The 15,775-nt window shown below is 28.3% G+C and overlaps 1 protein-coding gene across 1 annotated transcript in view; it reads right to left on the bottom strand.

Annotated features, from left to right (window-relative positions):
- The window catches only part of LOC129957325 (potassium channel subfamily T member 2-like), a gene marked incomplete at its 5' end in the record, with an annotated part of 365,616 nt that overhangs the window by 59,822 nt on the left and 290,019 nt on the right, over nt 1-15,775 (bottom strand). The window contains 3 exons of the mRNA XM_056069596.1: nt 2,332-2,395; nt 7,994-8,130; nt 12,117-12,281. Of these exons, the coding sequence (XP_055925571.1) occupies nt 2,332-2,395; nt 7,994-8,130; nt 12,117-12,281 (366 nt within the window). The remainder of the gene's footprint in view (nt 1-2,331; nt 2,396-7,993; nt 8,131-12,116; nt 12,282-15,775) is intronic.

The following is a 15,775-nucleotide window of genomic DNA, read 5'->3' as shown; positions in this document are numbered from 1 at the left end:
TTTCTTTTAATATTATTTTATATCTTTAAGTGTCATTTTCAAAATTTCTAAATTTTTGTTAAAACATTTTAAGAAAAAAAAACATCAAATCAAAATATAATGCCTATATTTTTTTCCAAAATTGGAATAATATTTTCTCAATATGTTCAGCAATTCCTAAACATCTGAATAAACAATTTTTTTATTTAAAAAAATAACTGTTGTTTAATGCTTCACGATACAAAAAAGAAGACAAATTTAAAATCCCATTTATCAGATAAACCTCAACATTTAAAGATTGGACAGAAATACAGATTTTTCTCAGTACAAGAACTAAGCTATGTGTTTTTTAAAACTATCTGCAAGATTTCGAATAAATTATTTGATTAACTTTTGAAATAAAAGGTTTTTGCATTATACATGTTTTAGCGAAAAAAAGACTCATATTTCTTTCAATTTTGAAAGCTTTTAATTTTTAACTGACTTTTTTGTTGAAGTATTCTTTGAAACTGCTTTATATAAAAAGTTTTAAAAATAAATATTTTGTAACAATGAAAAAGAATGGATCCCGTCACATATCGCAATGTTATTCTGAATGTCGGATACATTGCGATATCTGAGATCGATTTCTGGGCATAGAAATTAAAATGATTAAATTTATTGCAATCATGATCTTCTTTCTCAACAGAATATTTCCAAAATCATGATACAAACATTAAAGGCTAGTGGGGCATACAGTGACAAGTATTTTTTGCTATATAACATGTTATTTCAAACACAAAGAGGGAGACGCCATTAATCCTTGAATGACGTAAAAGTAAGTATTTTTTTTGGTATCAATTTATTTTTACGCCTCCCGAGGTTCTTGGCGATTTTCAGACCACGTCAAGACCGCCAAGCGGCATTTCGTCAAGATAATCGCATTTCTGGCTACTTTCAGAATAAGTTAAGGTTACCAGCGCCGAGTTGTCAATTGCCAAATTGGCAAGAGTTTGCTTTTTTTTACGATTTATCACATAAGCCGTAAAAATAATAATAATAAAAAAAATACATTTTTTTTGCTATTGTTTCCAACTACCGTTATTGTGTCTATCTTGCTGTGTACAGCTTGTAACATAACGTAATGTATGAAACTGTATAGTTTGTAAGAGATAGTAACAATAACCTAATTGGTTAATAACAGAAGAACTGTTTTTACAAATTTTTATTGGCAACAAGCTGTTTAAAATATCCAGTCATTCCAATAGTTATGGCATTTATTTGTGACATTTAAATAAATTGTGTCATATATTTTTTGTACAGCAAAATGAATACAATTCAATCCAATTTACGTAATCAAAAAAAATTAATTTATATGTATTAAATGAGACATAAATTTTTATTTCAATTCAACCAATTATGCTTAATTTTAACTTCAGCTGATATATTAAGATGTTATCATCTAGAAATGATTTAATATATATCAGAAAAAAAATGAATTTTTCCTTCAATTATACGTTTATATTTTAATAAATACAATTATTGTAACAAATTATATTATTCTAGTTCTTATAAATAAAAGAATATCTTTGATTTAATAAACAAAAAGCAATATTTAATATATGACATCTTTATACGTTTATCTTTTAATAAATACAATTTATTGCAATAAATTATATTATTCTAGTTCTTATAAATAAAAGAATATCTTTGATTTAACAAACAAAAAGCAATATTTAATATATGATATTTTTATTATGTGAATGCTTTGGGAAAATAAAGAAATGAAATAATCACAATAAAAAAGATGATTTTTCAAGGAATACTTTAATAATATTAACTATAAACGATTTCAAGTATTTTAAATAACAATAGTATCATATTATTTTATTCTTTTTCTAAAATATCAGTTATTACTCAAGTTAAGTTGCAGTTATAAAACAGAAATAAACCTAAAGTGTTACAAACTAAAGTTATAATCTTTAATGATAAATTTAATATTTTTAAAATCTCACATAAAATTAAAAGTACATTGCATTCAAATAATTAAAAATATTTTAGGCAACACTTTTAGAAAATAATTATAATTTAATTTTAATAATTATAATTTAATTTTTTAATAGATTAAACGTTATTTGCATTCAAACAATCACAAAGTAATGTTTTTTATATTATAAATTATACATTCGTACTCACTATATTAAAAATTTCTGTCACAGTATTCTAAATTAATTTATTCTTTTTTCAAAAAAAAAAAAAAAAAAAGAATTTAATCGCTAACTAAAAAAAACATTCAGTACTTGACACAACAAACCAACTTCTGTTGTCATTTCCGCGATGCTATGTAAAATTGAATTTAGAAGAACTACTTACCGCCGCGCATCGATCCACATAGTTTCTCGCTGCAAGTATGAAGCAAGCTTCTGCTGCATTCATTCTGGAAAAAAAAAATTATTCTTTTGAAAAAAAAAATCAGAGGGAGAAATGCATTAGACTTCTTGCTTGCATAATATTGCAATTCACAGCACCAATTAGATATGCGCATATGCAAATGGGAAACTGAAGTAAAAAATAAGTTGTTCTTTCCTCCCCCCCTCCCCACCTTTTGTTTTAGCATGCTGATCAATAATTCAAGAAACTGGGAGATAATTCTTTAGTACTTCAGTTTTGCTGAGTGCTGTTTTCACGTCTTAAAAGAGATGGAGTTGTGATTATGTGACATTTAAATTGGAAAGTATTTGTAATTTGAAGAGAAGTCTAGACAAAACATAAACCGTTACTTTGTCATGATTTAATTTTAATGTACGTTTCTTCATGGGGATATGTAATGAGTTTTCTCTAGAAAATTCATGATCATCATATTATGGCCCTAATGTAACAGCAAAGTATTGCATTGCATTGGCAGTATTAATTTATCTATATCCTATTTCATTAATAATTTGTTCGAATCTATATTAATATGTCAAAATATGTTTGCAAATGTAAAAATTTGTGAATATTTTAAAAACTTGATTAAGATATGAATTGTAACTAAATTGAATGGTATGATTCAGTATGGACTTCTAAGAACAAGTCGCCTAACAAAAAAGAATAAAACTAGTCGCAATACAATATTACCAAATTAGTAGAGATTTTTTGAATTGATGTTTTGTTCTTTAATTTGATTATATTTCACCAAATCGGCGATTGTTTTATGATGACATGGTGATATTAAGTTTTAAAAAAATCGTTTTTTTTTAAATGAAAGTATAAATAAGAGTTGTCAATTTGAAGTGGCGCTTAGATTGTATAATTTATCAATCCCATTCTATTAAATATTTGGACTACAGAATAGATCAAATTTGTTATAACAATATGAATGTAATATAACTTTTAATAAACAGCTCTACGTAGCTGGTGAATGAGTGTGTAGATATAAATATAATCAAATAAATTTTAAAAGCCTAACAGTACTTATATTGTTTTAAAGCGCAAAATATATTATTATATAGTGATATAGAAAATTTGTTTGGCTACATTTTGTTATAATAATCAGTTAATTTAACAAAAAGCTTAAAGAGCTTTTGTTTTTAATTTTATCTAATAATTCCAAAAATTAGAGTGTAAGCAATTGTTTATATTGAGCCCTTTAAATCAAAGGATATTGAAATAATTACTTATAAATAATTTAAAAAACGTCGTAATCACTAATTGATAAAACTGGAAGGGAAAGTGGAATTAGCCAAAGAAGAAAAAGAGAAAAAGGACAGTAAAAACATCAAATATGGGTTCAAAAAATAAATAAAGTGTATCTTTGCGACTTTTCATCATTTGTGAGAAAACAGAGGAGAAGTAAGAAATGATATAGAGAAAAGAAATGCTTTAATTCCTATTGTTTTCCTAATAGTCACGTCTTCCACTAATCAGTAAATGGAAAAACTACATCTTACGATATTCATGCAGTTCTTAGTCTTATCGCATTTTAACTTGGCGCACGAACAAGAAAAAAAACCCCCACATATTTAATATTATAGTTTTACATTCAGACGATATACACACGAACACTAAAAAACAATACGAATGCAAAATGGTACCAAAACAATCAACAGAATTCTATACGAACACAAAAGGAAAAGTTTAAACGGATAAGCTACTTAAATACCAACAGAAACCGCTGTATTATTTTTAGTACTTATAATAATATTTTTTTTCTGTATTCCGGGTTTTTCTTTCTTTCTATTTTTTTTTTTTTTTTTTTTTTTTTTTTTTTTTTTAGTATTCTAAATTTTCCTTTTACACATAAAGCAAGAAAACGGTCTTTCTAATCTGTCTTGTAAAGCAGAGAGGGTTAAAAACTATTTTTTAATCAAATCAAGGCAATTCAATTCTATAACAATCAACAGAATTCTATACGAACACAAAAGGAAAAGTTTAAACGGATAAGCTACTTAAATACCAACAGAAACCGCTGTATTATTTTTAGTACTTATAATAATATTTTTTTCTGTATTCCGGGTTTTTCTTTCTTTCTATTTTTTTTTTTTTTTTTGTTTTTAGTATTCGAAATTTTCCTTTTACACATAAAGCAAGAAAACGGTCTTTCTAATCTGTCTTGTAAAGCAGAGAGGGTTAAAAACTATTTTTTAATCAAATCAAGGCAATTCAATTCTATAACAATCAACAGAATTCTATACGAACACAAAAGGAAAAGTTTAAACGGATAAGCTACTTAAATACCAACAGAAACCGCTGTATTATTTTTAGTACTTATAATAATATTTTTTTCTGTATTCCGGGTTTTTCTTTCTTTCTATTTTTTTTTTTTTGTTTTTAGTATTCGAAATTTTCCTTTTACACATAAAGCAAGAAAACGGTCTTTCTAATCTGTCTTGTAAAGCAGAGAGGGTTAAAAACTATTTTTTAATCAAATCAAGGCAATTCAATTCTATAACAATCAACAGAATTCTATACGAACACAAAAGGAAAAGTTTAAACGGATAAGCTACTTAAATACCAACAGAAACCGCTGTATTATTTTTAGTACTTATAATAATATTTTTTTCTGTATTCCGGGTTTTTCTTTCTTTCTATTTTTTTTTTTTTGTTTTTAGTATTCGAAATTTTCCTTTTACACATAAAGCAAGAAAACGGTCTTTCTAATCTGTCTTGTAAAGCAGAGAGGGTTAAAAACTATTTTTTAATCAAATCAAGGCAATTCAATTCTATAACAATCAACAGAATTCTATACGAACACAAAAGGAAAAGTTTAAACGGATAAGCTACTTAAATACCAACAGAAACCGCTGTATTATTTTTAGTACTTATAATAATATTTTTTTCTGTATTCCGGGTTTTTCTTTCTTTCTATTTTTTTTTTTTTTTTTTTTTTTGTTTTTAGTATTCTAAATTTTCCTTTTACACATAAAGCAAGAAAACGGTCTTTCTAATCTGTCTTGTAAAGCAGAGAGGGTTAAAAACTATTTTTTAATCAAATCAAGGCAATTCAATTCTATAACAATCAACAGAATTCTATACGAACACAAAAGGAAAAGTTTAAACGGATAAGCTACTTAAATACCAACAGAAACCGCTGTATTATTTTTAGTACTTATAATAATATTTTTTTCTGTATTCCGGGTTTTTCTTTCTTTCTATTTTTTTTTTTTTGTTTTTAGTATTCGAAATTTTCCTTTTACACATAAAGCAAGAAAACGGTCTTTCTAATCTGTCTTGTAAAGCAGAGAGGGTTAAAAACTATTTTTTAATCAAATCAAGGCAATTCAATTCTATAACAATCAACAGAATTCTATACGAACACAAAAGGAAAAGTTTAAACGGATAAGCTACTTAAATACCAACAGAAACCGCTGTATTATTTTTAGTACTTATAATAATATTTTTTTCTGTATTCCGGGTTTTTCTTTCTTTCTATTTTTGTTTTTTTTGTTTTTAGTATTCGAAATTTTCCTTTTACACATAAAGCAAGAAAACGGTCTTTCTAATCTGTCTTGTAAAGCAGAGAGGGTTAAAAACTATTTTTTAATCAAATCAAGGCAATTCAATTCTATAACAATCAACAGAATTCTATACGAACACAAAAGGAAAAGTTTAAACGGATAAGCTACTTAAATACCAACAGAAACCGCTGTATTATTTTTAGTACTTATAATAATATTTTTTTCTGTATTCCGGGTTTTTCTTTCTTTCTATTTTTTTTTTGTTTTGTTTTTAGTATTCGAAATTTTCCTTTTACACATAAAGCAAGAAAACGGTCTTTCTAATCTGTCTTGTAAAGCAGAGAGGGTTAAAAACTATTTTTTAATCAAATCAAGGCAATTCAATTCTATAACAATCAACAGAATTCTATACGAACACAAAAGGAAAAGTTTAAACGGATAAGCTACTTAATTACCAACAGAAACCGCTGTATTATTTTTAGTACTTATAATAATATTTTTTTCTGTATTCCGGGTTTTTCTTTCTTTCTATTTTTTTTTTTTTTTTTTTTTTTTTGTTTTTAGTATTCTAAATTTTCCTTTTACACATAAAGCAAGAAAACGGTCTTTCTAATCTGTCTTGTAAAGCAGAGAGGGTTAAAAACTATTTTTTAATCAAATCAAGGCAATTCAATTCTATAACAATCAACAGAATTCTATACGAACACAAAAGGAAAAGTTTAAACGGATAAGCTACTTAAATACCAACAGAAACCGCTGTATTATTTTTAGTACTTATAATAATATTTTTTTCTGTATTCCGGGTTTTTCTTTCTTTCTATTTTTGTTTTTTGTTTTTAGTATTCGAAATTTTCCTTTTACACATAAAGCAAGAAAACGGTCTTTCTAATCTGTCTTGTAAAGCAGAGAGGGTTAAAAACTATTTTTTAATCAAATCAAGGCAATTCAATTCTATAACAATCAACAGAATTCTATACGAACACAAAAGGAAAAGTTTAAACGGATAAGCTACTTAAATACCAACAGAAACCGCTGTATTATTTTTAGTACTTATAATAATATTTTTTTCTGTATTCCGGGTTTTTCTTTCTTTCTATTTTTTTTTTTTTTTTTTTTTAGTATTCTAAATTTTCCTTTTACACATAAAGGAAGAAAACGGTCTTTCTAATCTGTCTTGTAAAGCAGAGAGGGTTAAAAACTATTTTTTAATCAAATCAAGGCAATTCAATTCTATAACAATCAACAGAATTCTATACGAACACAAAAGGAAAAGTTTAAACGGATAAGCTACTTAAATACCAACAGAAACCGCTGTATTATTTTTAGTACTTATAATAATATTTTTTTCTGTATTCCGGGTTTTTCTTTCTTTCTATTTTTTGTTTTTGTTTTTAGTATTCGAAATTTTCCTTTTACACATAAAGCAAGAAAACGGTCTTTCTAATCTGTCTTGTAAAGCAGAGAGGGTTAAAAACTATTTTTTAATCAAATCAAGGCAATTCAATTCTATAACAATCAACAGAATTCTATACGAACACAAAAGGAAAAGTTTAAACGGATAAGCTACTTAAATACCAGCAGAAACCGCTGTATTATTTTTAGTACTTATAATAATATTTTTTTCTGTATTCCGGGTTTTTCTTTCTTTCTATTTTTTTTTTGTTTTGTTTTTAGTATTTGAAATTTTCCTTTTACACATAAAGCAAGAAAACGGTCTTTCTAATCTGTCTTGTAAAGCAGAGAGGGTTAAAAACTATTTTTTAATCAAATCAAGGCAATTCAATTTTATAACAATCAACAGAATTCTATACGAACACAAAAGGAAAAGTTTAAACGGATAAGCTACTTAAATACCAACAGAAACCGCTGTATTATTTTTAGTACTTATAATAATATTTTTTTCTGTATTCCGGGTTTTTCTTTCTTTCTGTTTTTTTTTTTTTTTTTTAGTATTCGAAATTTCCCTTTTACACATAAAGCAAGAAAACGGTCTTTCTAATCTGTCTTGCAAAGAAGAGATGGTTAAAATCTATTTTTTAATCAAATCATGGCCAATACTTTTAATTCAGTGGTGTTTCAGTCACTGAACATATACGCACCTAGCTCTAGTCAGGTCTGTGTCTTTGAGAGCTGAGCCCTGGATATAAATCACCCTTTGGGCCCACATGGGCACTTGGAGAATCATTTTCATCGTGGCATCCAGCTCGCACGGGGAGAGCAGCACAACATAGAAGTCCTGAAAGAAAATCAGGGACACTTTCAAGTTACAGGTGCACATAATAATTTTTAGTATAAAACATAACATGATTTCAGGCAAATAAACATTTTCTTAATAAGCGATTTGCTGAACATATTTGATCTGCAGCGAACAATTTTAATTTTTTCAAGTGTGGTGATCTATTTCCTGAACCGCTTATATCAAAGTATTTAAAGAATGGTGGTTCAGTTTTGTAGTTACTCAATGAAGAAAATGTATTTTTAAATTTTAAATATACAATTATTTCATTAAGTCGCTTAATAAGTATAACTTTTATATAAATAGCTCTGGAAATAAACCATCACGCATGAAAGAGGTAAGTGAATTATTTATATAATAATAATCTTTAAGTTTTAGAATTTTTTCTAATTTTTCTGGTACAATTCTGATGAAGATATGGCAATTAAAAGTAATAAAATATTCCTACTGTTTCGAATTTTGTAACCGATTTTATAGAAATTTCTCTAAAGTGTTAGAGCTTCGATATTTTGAATTTATATCTGTCTCACAAAAGAATATAATATTTTAAGAATTTAGAACACAATCAATTTTAATTAAATTGATCATCAAATTTCATATGGGGTGCTCTATCTGAGAGTGATTTTCTAAAAAGATGTCTAAAATTACATAATTATAACAATGTTGAAATAATAAATACATTAATGAATTTTTTTTAAAAAAAACGAGAAACAAATAAAAATATTTTTTATATAAAAACATTTTTATATTTATTCTAAAAAGTTCAAAGGATTTTTAAATCAGAAATATGAAATTCAAAACTGAATCCTTAAAGAGTAAGTGGCTTATAAAAATATGACTTATAAAAATATCATTAATAATTAAAATATGCTATAAATATGATCATATTTTTAAATATATGTTCATTTTTAAAATAGGTGACTATGTTAAAAATCGATTTTTTTTTTGCAAAAATATAGAATACTTTTTTATTCATTATTCTTAAATTTTGATTTTTTTTTTATAAAATTGTTTGAAATTCGTTTCTGAATTCCTTTTTTTCGGAAGTTATACTCCTTTTTATATTTGCATGATAAATGTTTTAATTCTATGTTACATCTTTAAATGTTATTTTCTTAGAGAAGCATGAACAGAAATTTTGGTAATTTTTAAAAAAAATTAAAACTCGCAAATTATAGACAAAGGCATAATTTTTTTGTCTAAATTTGATAAATGATTTCTTCATATGTTTGGAAAAGAAATTTCCCCATTATTTATCAATAGAAATATAGTATTTAAAGATTAGATAGAAATACAAATAATAAACATATTATTTGGTTCTTGAATCAAAACATTAAGTTATTTCCAAAATTTAAAAAAAAACCTTTAATATTCTCCTAACCTGAATGTCCCTGTCTTCAGTAAATATCATAATCTAAATCTGTTAATAGATATTTAGCAGACGATTCCTTTTCAGACATTTTATAACTGCTATTATTTTTATTTCAGTAAAAATATTATTAAAAGGTAAAAGCAAACGATTTTTTTCTTTGATAAATATATTTTATTAATATTATTTCGTTTTTTTTTGTATAATAGCTGATTTTCAATTGTATATCTTTTGGAATCTGGCAATGGTTTGTAATGTATGTTGTTGAAAGAATAAACAAGCCGATGAATTCTAAAATGCTTGGAGTATTATTTTAGTTTTTAAGAATTTAAGATGCTCTACAATCTATAGTTTGAAGCTTAAGAAAACGGGTAGTTTTCTAGAAGGCATGCAAAATTGTGGTGACCCGGACGTGATTTGAACACTCAGCCTTCTTTTTTATACCATTTTCAAACTAAACATTCTTATAAAAATGCATAGTAAATCGAATGATTACACTGATAATCATTCTTTAATATCAATATAATCATTCGATATACTGTAAATCTCTTCATGATATGAATTAACTGCTAGTTTTTTGGTATATAGATAATTTTTCAATCACTTTTATGCAAAATTCAAGAATCTATTTTATTACATTTTTCAAAAAAAAATTCATTCCGAACTTAGCCACATGGGTTAATTTTAGGAACTCATAAATACCTTTCCATATTGCATAAAATATTATATCCTTTAATTCTCTGTTTGGCATAAACATGTTTTGGATTGATATCAAAAGGGCTGACTTACATTATGCTATCGTTTGCGATGTCAACGATGCAGCTAAACTCGGTTTCACGTAACAGAACAAACAGTAGTTGGGTAAGTTTACTTCGTATTCACATTCCACCGCCGCGAAAATAGAATGAGCTGATATGAATACCAATGATACATACACCTGATGCATGTGTTTTTAAAGCCAATAATCTCATTATGTTTGTTTTTGAGAAGTGGGTATATAAATACTGCATAGTGAGGGGAGGGGGGGTAGATTTTGTTAATCCCGAAATATAGGAAATAAATCTCCCCCTCTTTTTTTTCCAAATTATAAATATTTTTTTCTGAAAATATAGTGTGATTTGTATTGAATGAGATAAAAATGAAACATATATGTGAATACTGTAATTAATTTATTTTGATAAATCAAATTTATTGTGAAACTATAATGATCCAAGTCTCATTAGCTATTCTGCGCGTCTCTTCGGTGACACGGCGAATACCTATACGATTCCAGTCCCTGTTATATTTAGGATAGAATACCCCTGCTAATGAACCTAATACATCCATTAATATAGGCCAGGCCTTCGCAACACACCATTCTGTGAGACATATTCAGTTTTGCACTAATACAACGTGTCAATTTTTTGAGACTTCATAAAAAACGCTTCACAAATTTTTTTTAACCACTTCGGTTTGGCGGGTGTTCGTCCTGGACTGGTTTCTTTCGTAAGAATCCAGTGTCCTAAAACTGCTTCATCTATCTTTCGATGTTGTGACCAAGCCGTGGTTCTTTACCAAATGTGCAAAAATCTCTCGGAACGACGAAAAACGACGATATTTTGACATATTCCAAAACAGAAAATGCTTTCTCCTGCATGGTTGACGCCATTTTGATAACGACGGATTCGAATCTTTCTATTAAAAGAAGAATTTGCCACAGGAACCTCATATGATTGTAATTTCAGAATAAATTTGTTCAAGATAAATAAATCATTGTAGAATTCGTACTGTACCGTCCTTTTTGTTCCATTCAATAAGAATCACTCTATATATTGGTTTAAGGCAATACATTCCCTAATATCATGTCTAATGTGGCTGAAGGGCAGGTCGGATAACAAAACAGACTGACTGGAGCTCTATGAACACGTTTCTTTGCCCCCCCCCCGATACCAGAAGACAAAGTTTTTATACCAAAACTCACTGTTGTAATACATATTTTCTCACTTCTTACTGAGTAATAAGCCATTCATTTATCTCAATATGAACGCAGCCGCGACTTAATGAATCACAGAAGCAATTGCCGGTAACTTGTCTAGTTAAAATAGAAGGCTACGCACTGGTAGCTTACGTATGCTTACAAACTGCATTGCATTGCACGTTTCAAGAATTTATTAGAGAAAGAGTAAATTAATTGATATAAGCTGTCCACATTTTAACATGAATTCTGTAATGCCCAACTTAAACGCAGGAAACATGAACAAAGCTTTAACGTATAGGTCTAATTCTTAAGAAATTTGGCTCAAATTGATTTTATTTTTCACTGATAAATGATTACACAGGTATGAAAAGGTAACCCTAAGATAAAAGTCAAAATTTATAATTTTGGGGTTTTGAAAAAATCCTAAATAGATGACTTTATAGACGCCTTGTCTTCTTCATTAAGTTATGATAAAAGAAAACTACGCCTGATTGTTCGGAAGTCGGATACTTGGGAGTGTACCATGTTCATCAAACCATGCATTAATAGGAAGATTATGGTTATGGGGATATGAGACGAATCTGGTTCAGTGGCGATATATTTTGTATATTTGAAAGCTGCCACAGTATAGTGATTTTACTCATGAGAGAGGTAACTCACCTGTAAGAGTGGGTGTGCGTAGAACTCATTGAGGAAGTCCATGATAGTGTCAGCCCGGAGTGTTGTGTTGCACACCACGACGTGCTTTTCGCTTTGAGCTCTGTGCATGCTGTACGTCCCGCCCAACTTCTGCCGCTCCATCCAAGTGTAAGCGAGTTGCTCGAACTGGAAAGAAAGCAAAACAAATCATACAGAAACCATGGTCTTCCCAAAACTTTCTCGCATACTTTCTAATAAAGGTTAATTTGTGTTTTAGACTTGTTTTTTGTCCCTTAACGACTAAAACTAAAATTTGACATAGAACTACGATTGCAGTTACTAAATCACATTCCAAATTTGTTATATTTGTGTCACTGCGTTTTGAGTTATCACGCTTATATGTTTTACTAAGTACAGACCGACAGATGATCCATCCCTTCTTGGATTTGGCTCAAAATTCGATAGGCTTTTACACTATAGATGTAAAATCAGTGTACTGAATTTTTTCGTGTCTAGATCTTTTCGTTTTGAAGTTATTGTGTTATATTCGGACAGAGCATATTATATTCAGAGTCTTCCTCTGAATATAATATGCTCAAAATTTGATCAAAGTCTATACATTTGATGTAAAGACCATCTAGATTTTAAATACAAAGTCAGTGAACCAAATTTTATCTATCTGAATTTGTATTTTTTTTGTAATCATAGAGTTCATTTATATTTGAACACCCAGACAGACAGATTTACTCTCAAAGAATTTTGCTCAAAATTTGATAGCAATTTACAAATTCGATGGAAACAGAGACACAGACTTTGACAAAACAGTGACGATGGAAACTTCGACACACACAGACATAAATGTCAAAAATGTATTACTCGAACTCAGGGAGTTCGAAAACATGGATAGTCATCAAAATCTCGAGTTCGAATTTTCTGACAATTACAATATTTTCTTTTTACTTCATATACAAGAAAGTATAAAAGCGAAACGAAACTGGAAAAAAACTAATTATAGGTTTCAGGGACATAGCTAATTATAGGCACTATATTGGTGGACACTTGATATGCACACGAATTCGATTATAACTGTTATTTTTATTGGCATTTGTAGGTCGAAAGAAAAAGTTAATTATCATATGATAAAGTTTTGCAGTTCCCATCTAACAATCATGAATTAATGAAAACATGACTGTGAAAATTTAAGTCTAAACATATTTTAAATCATAAACTTCTATGCCGAACTTTTTTCAAGGTAACCAACGCATTAACAAACATAGTTCTTAACCTACTTTAAACCAATGGGCATTGCTAAGTACATAACAAAACATATTTCTTCATTGCGGTCTCCAATTTTTCATATTTAACCTGGATTTTACAATATAAGCTCACTACGTTCACGACACAATCAATTGTTTCTACAACTAATAGACATAAAAAACACAATATATATTGAAACGTATCAAAAATTAGAATACAGACATCTGCCAAAACTCAAATTATCTTTAAATGTCAGTAGAAAAGCAAGCCATTTTTTTCCTATACTCTGTCAAGAACATCATCTATAGAAATTGGAAACAAATCCAGTTTAATAAAAGCGAGCAATAAAAACACTCAAATATTCAAACAAAGAATTATAAAAAATTCAAACATAATAAGATTTATTTTTATTCCAATGAAGTATCTAGAGGTACAATTTCTCCAAATTAATATAAGAATTCAATACATTCAGAATTTTTGAATAAATAAAACATTTTGCCTTTTTTTTTCAAAAGTTACTACCTTGAAAGGAATAATTAATAAAGCCTCCAAGAAAAGGAAATCATTTAAGCTTCTTTATCTCTTATAAAGAACAAAAAGGGAAAAAAAAATCCATCTCGTATGAAAGCCCATAGGGCACTTTGAAACAACCACAAAAAGAAAGCGATTCTTAAGAAAATCATACCTCATTATTTCTTCGAAAAATACTAAAACTAAGAATTGTTCCAGCTTTTATCGTCTGCCGAGGGAGTTTCATCCGTTTTGAATAAATAGCTCTTAAGAAGCATTTCAAAATGTGGCAATCATTTTGCATACCTCAATTGGAAAATTAAAACACTTGTTCAGAAAAATGAAATCAATTCTCTTCAATGATGAAAAAGGGTGAGAGTTTATTTCTGCATATTTGTTCTACGAAATTTTTTTTGTTGGGATTTGTTATTTAAGAATTTTGGAAAATTTGAATGAAAATAAAAGAAATTTATTTTATTGTATTGAAAGGAAGAAAGTAATTTTTAAAACAGAATTATGAAGATAAAAATATCGTAAAGGCACACATTCCAATATTATTGGAATTTTTCTTCCTGACCCTATTCATTGTAGCTTTATTCCTTTATAGAACTGTTTCCAGCGATTAAATTGTCATGAAGCAGATGGAATAAAATTGAATCAAATCTAATGAAAACTTAATCAAGTTAAAGCTCAAGAAAAAATTATTGATTAAAAGTTCAGGGTATTCTTAACAGTACTTAGGATATAGAACTAATTCATATAGTTACAGGACAATACACAAGGTCGCTTCAAATAAATATTTGTAAATGAGTAACATTAAATGCAGTAATCCGGTTGCAGTAATATAAATTAATGCAGTAATCCGGTTCGTGACTATCCGGCCTAGCTTTCTTTTATCGTAATTAAAGACAGGTAAAAAGGCAGAACATTGCATTGTCAACATTACCAAGGCATTGGCAGCGGGCGTCTGTTATGATCCTCTTACATGTCGTGTGCAAAAGTTGTGACAGGAAAAGAGCAGCGTTCTGCTTGTTGTTCATTGATTCGTCAGTGTGTAACGGTCCTCAATTGTTGCCGCTGTTCCTTTATTATAACTGCACATTACGTACCGTATTCGCAAATTGTTAGAGTGTGCTGAATGCTTTTTTTTAAGTATACCACAGTGAAACTTTCAAAATGGGTGAAAAACCGTTTACATTCTACGTGGCTCGAAATAAATGGAGGGCTTAGTAATCAATAAGAAGTGAGAAAATACGTATTAAAATAGTGAGGTTTGATATAAAAACATTATTTTCTGGTATTGGTGAGCAAAGAAATAAGTTAATAGAACTCCGTTCTATCCGGTTTTTTTGTTATCCAGCCATTCCTTTCGCCACATCAGGTCGGATACTCGGGACTGTTTTGTACTGTCTCTGCAAAATATTATAACGATAAGACTTACAATATTTCAACCCTTTAAAGGGCCGTTTTTTTTTAGTCATATTATGTTTAAATATTTTTAGGCTTGAAATTAGAATCAGAAAAGGGATTCATTTAGCTTATTAGATAAATTTAATTTGATTCATTAATTGATTTGGTTAATAATTAAGTAACAAATCAAGACGCATCATTTTGTCTGAGATAAAGAACTGAAGCATCTAAGTTTATGACTTACTGAAAAAATTTGTCATAACTTATGCCAAACTACATAATTTCATAAAAAGATTCATAAATTTGGTGGGAAGCATACTTCCCACGGCCCTGGAAAGGGTTAAAGTAGTTCGGAAGATATCTAGCCAAAGGATTGCCCGATTGTTGGAGTTTTATAAAAGAAACGCATTGCAATAGTGTACATAATGCACGAAATCTAACATTATACAATAAAACTATTCAGTTTATAATAAATATTGAAAAATTAAATTCTAATTTTAAGC

The sequence above is a fragment of the Argiope bruennichi genome, chromosome 11 (assembly GCF_947563725.1).
Source record: "Argiope bruennichi chromosome 11, qqArgBrue1.1, whole genome shotgun sequence".
Taxonomy (NCBI): Eukaryota; Metazoa; Arthropoda; class Arachnida; order Araneae; family Araneidae; genus Argiope; species Argiope bruennichi.
Note: the sequence above shows the minus strand (reverse complement) of the source record. Positions and strands in the feature narration are given on the sequence as shown.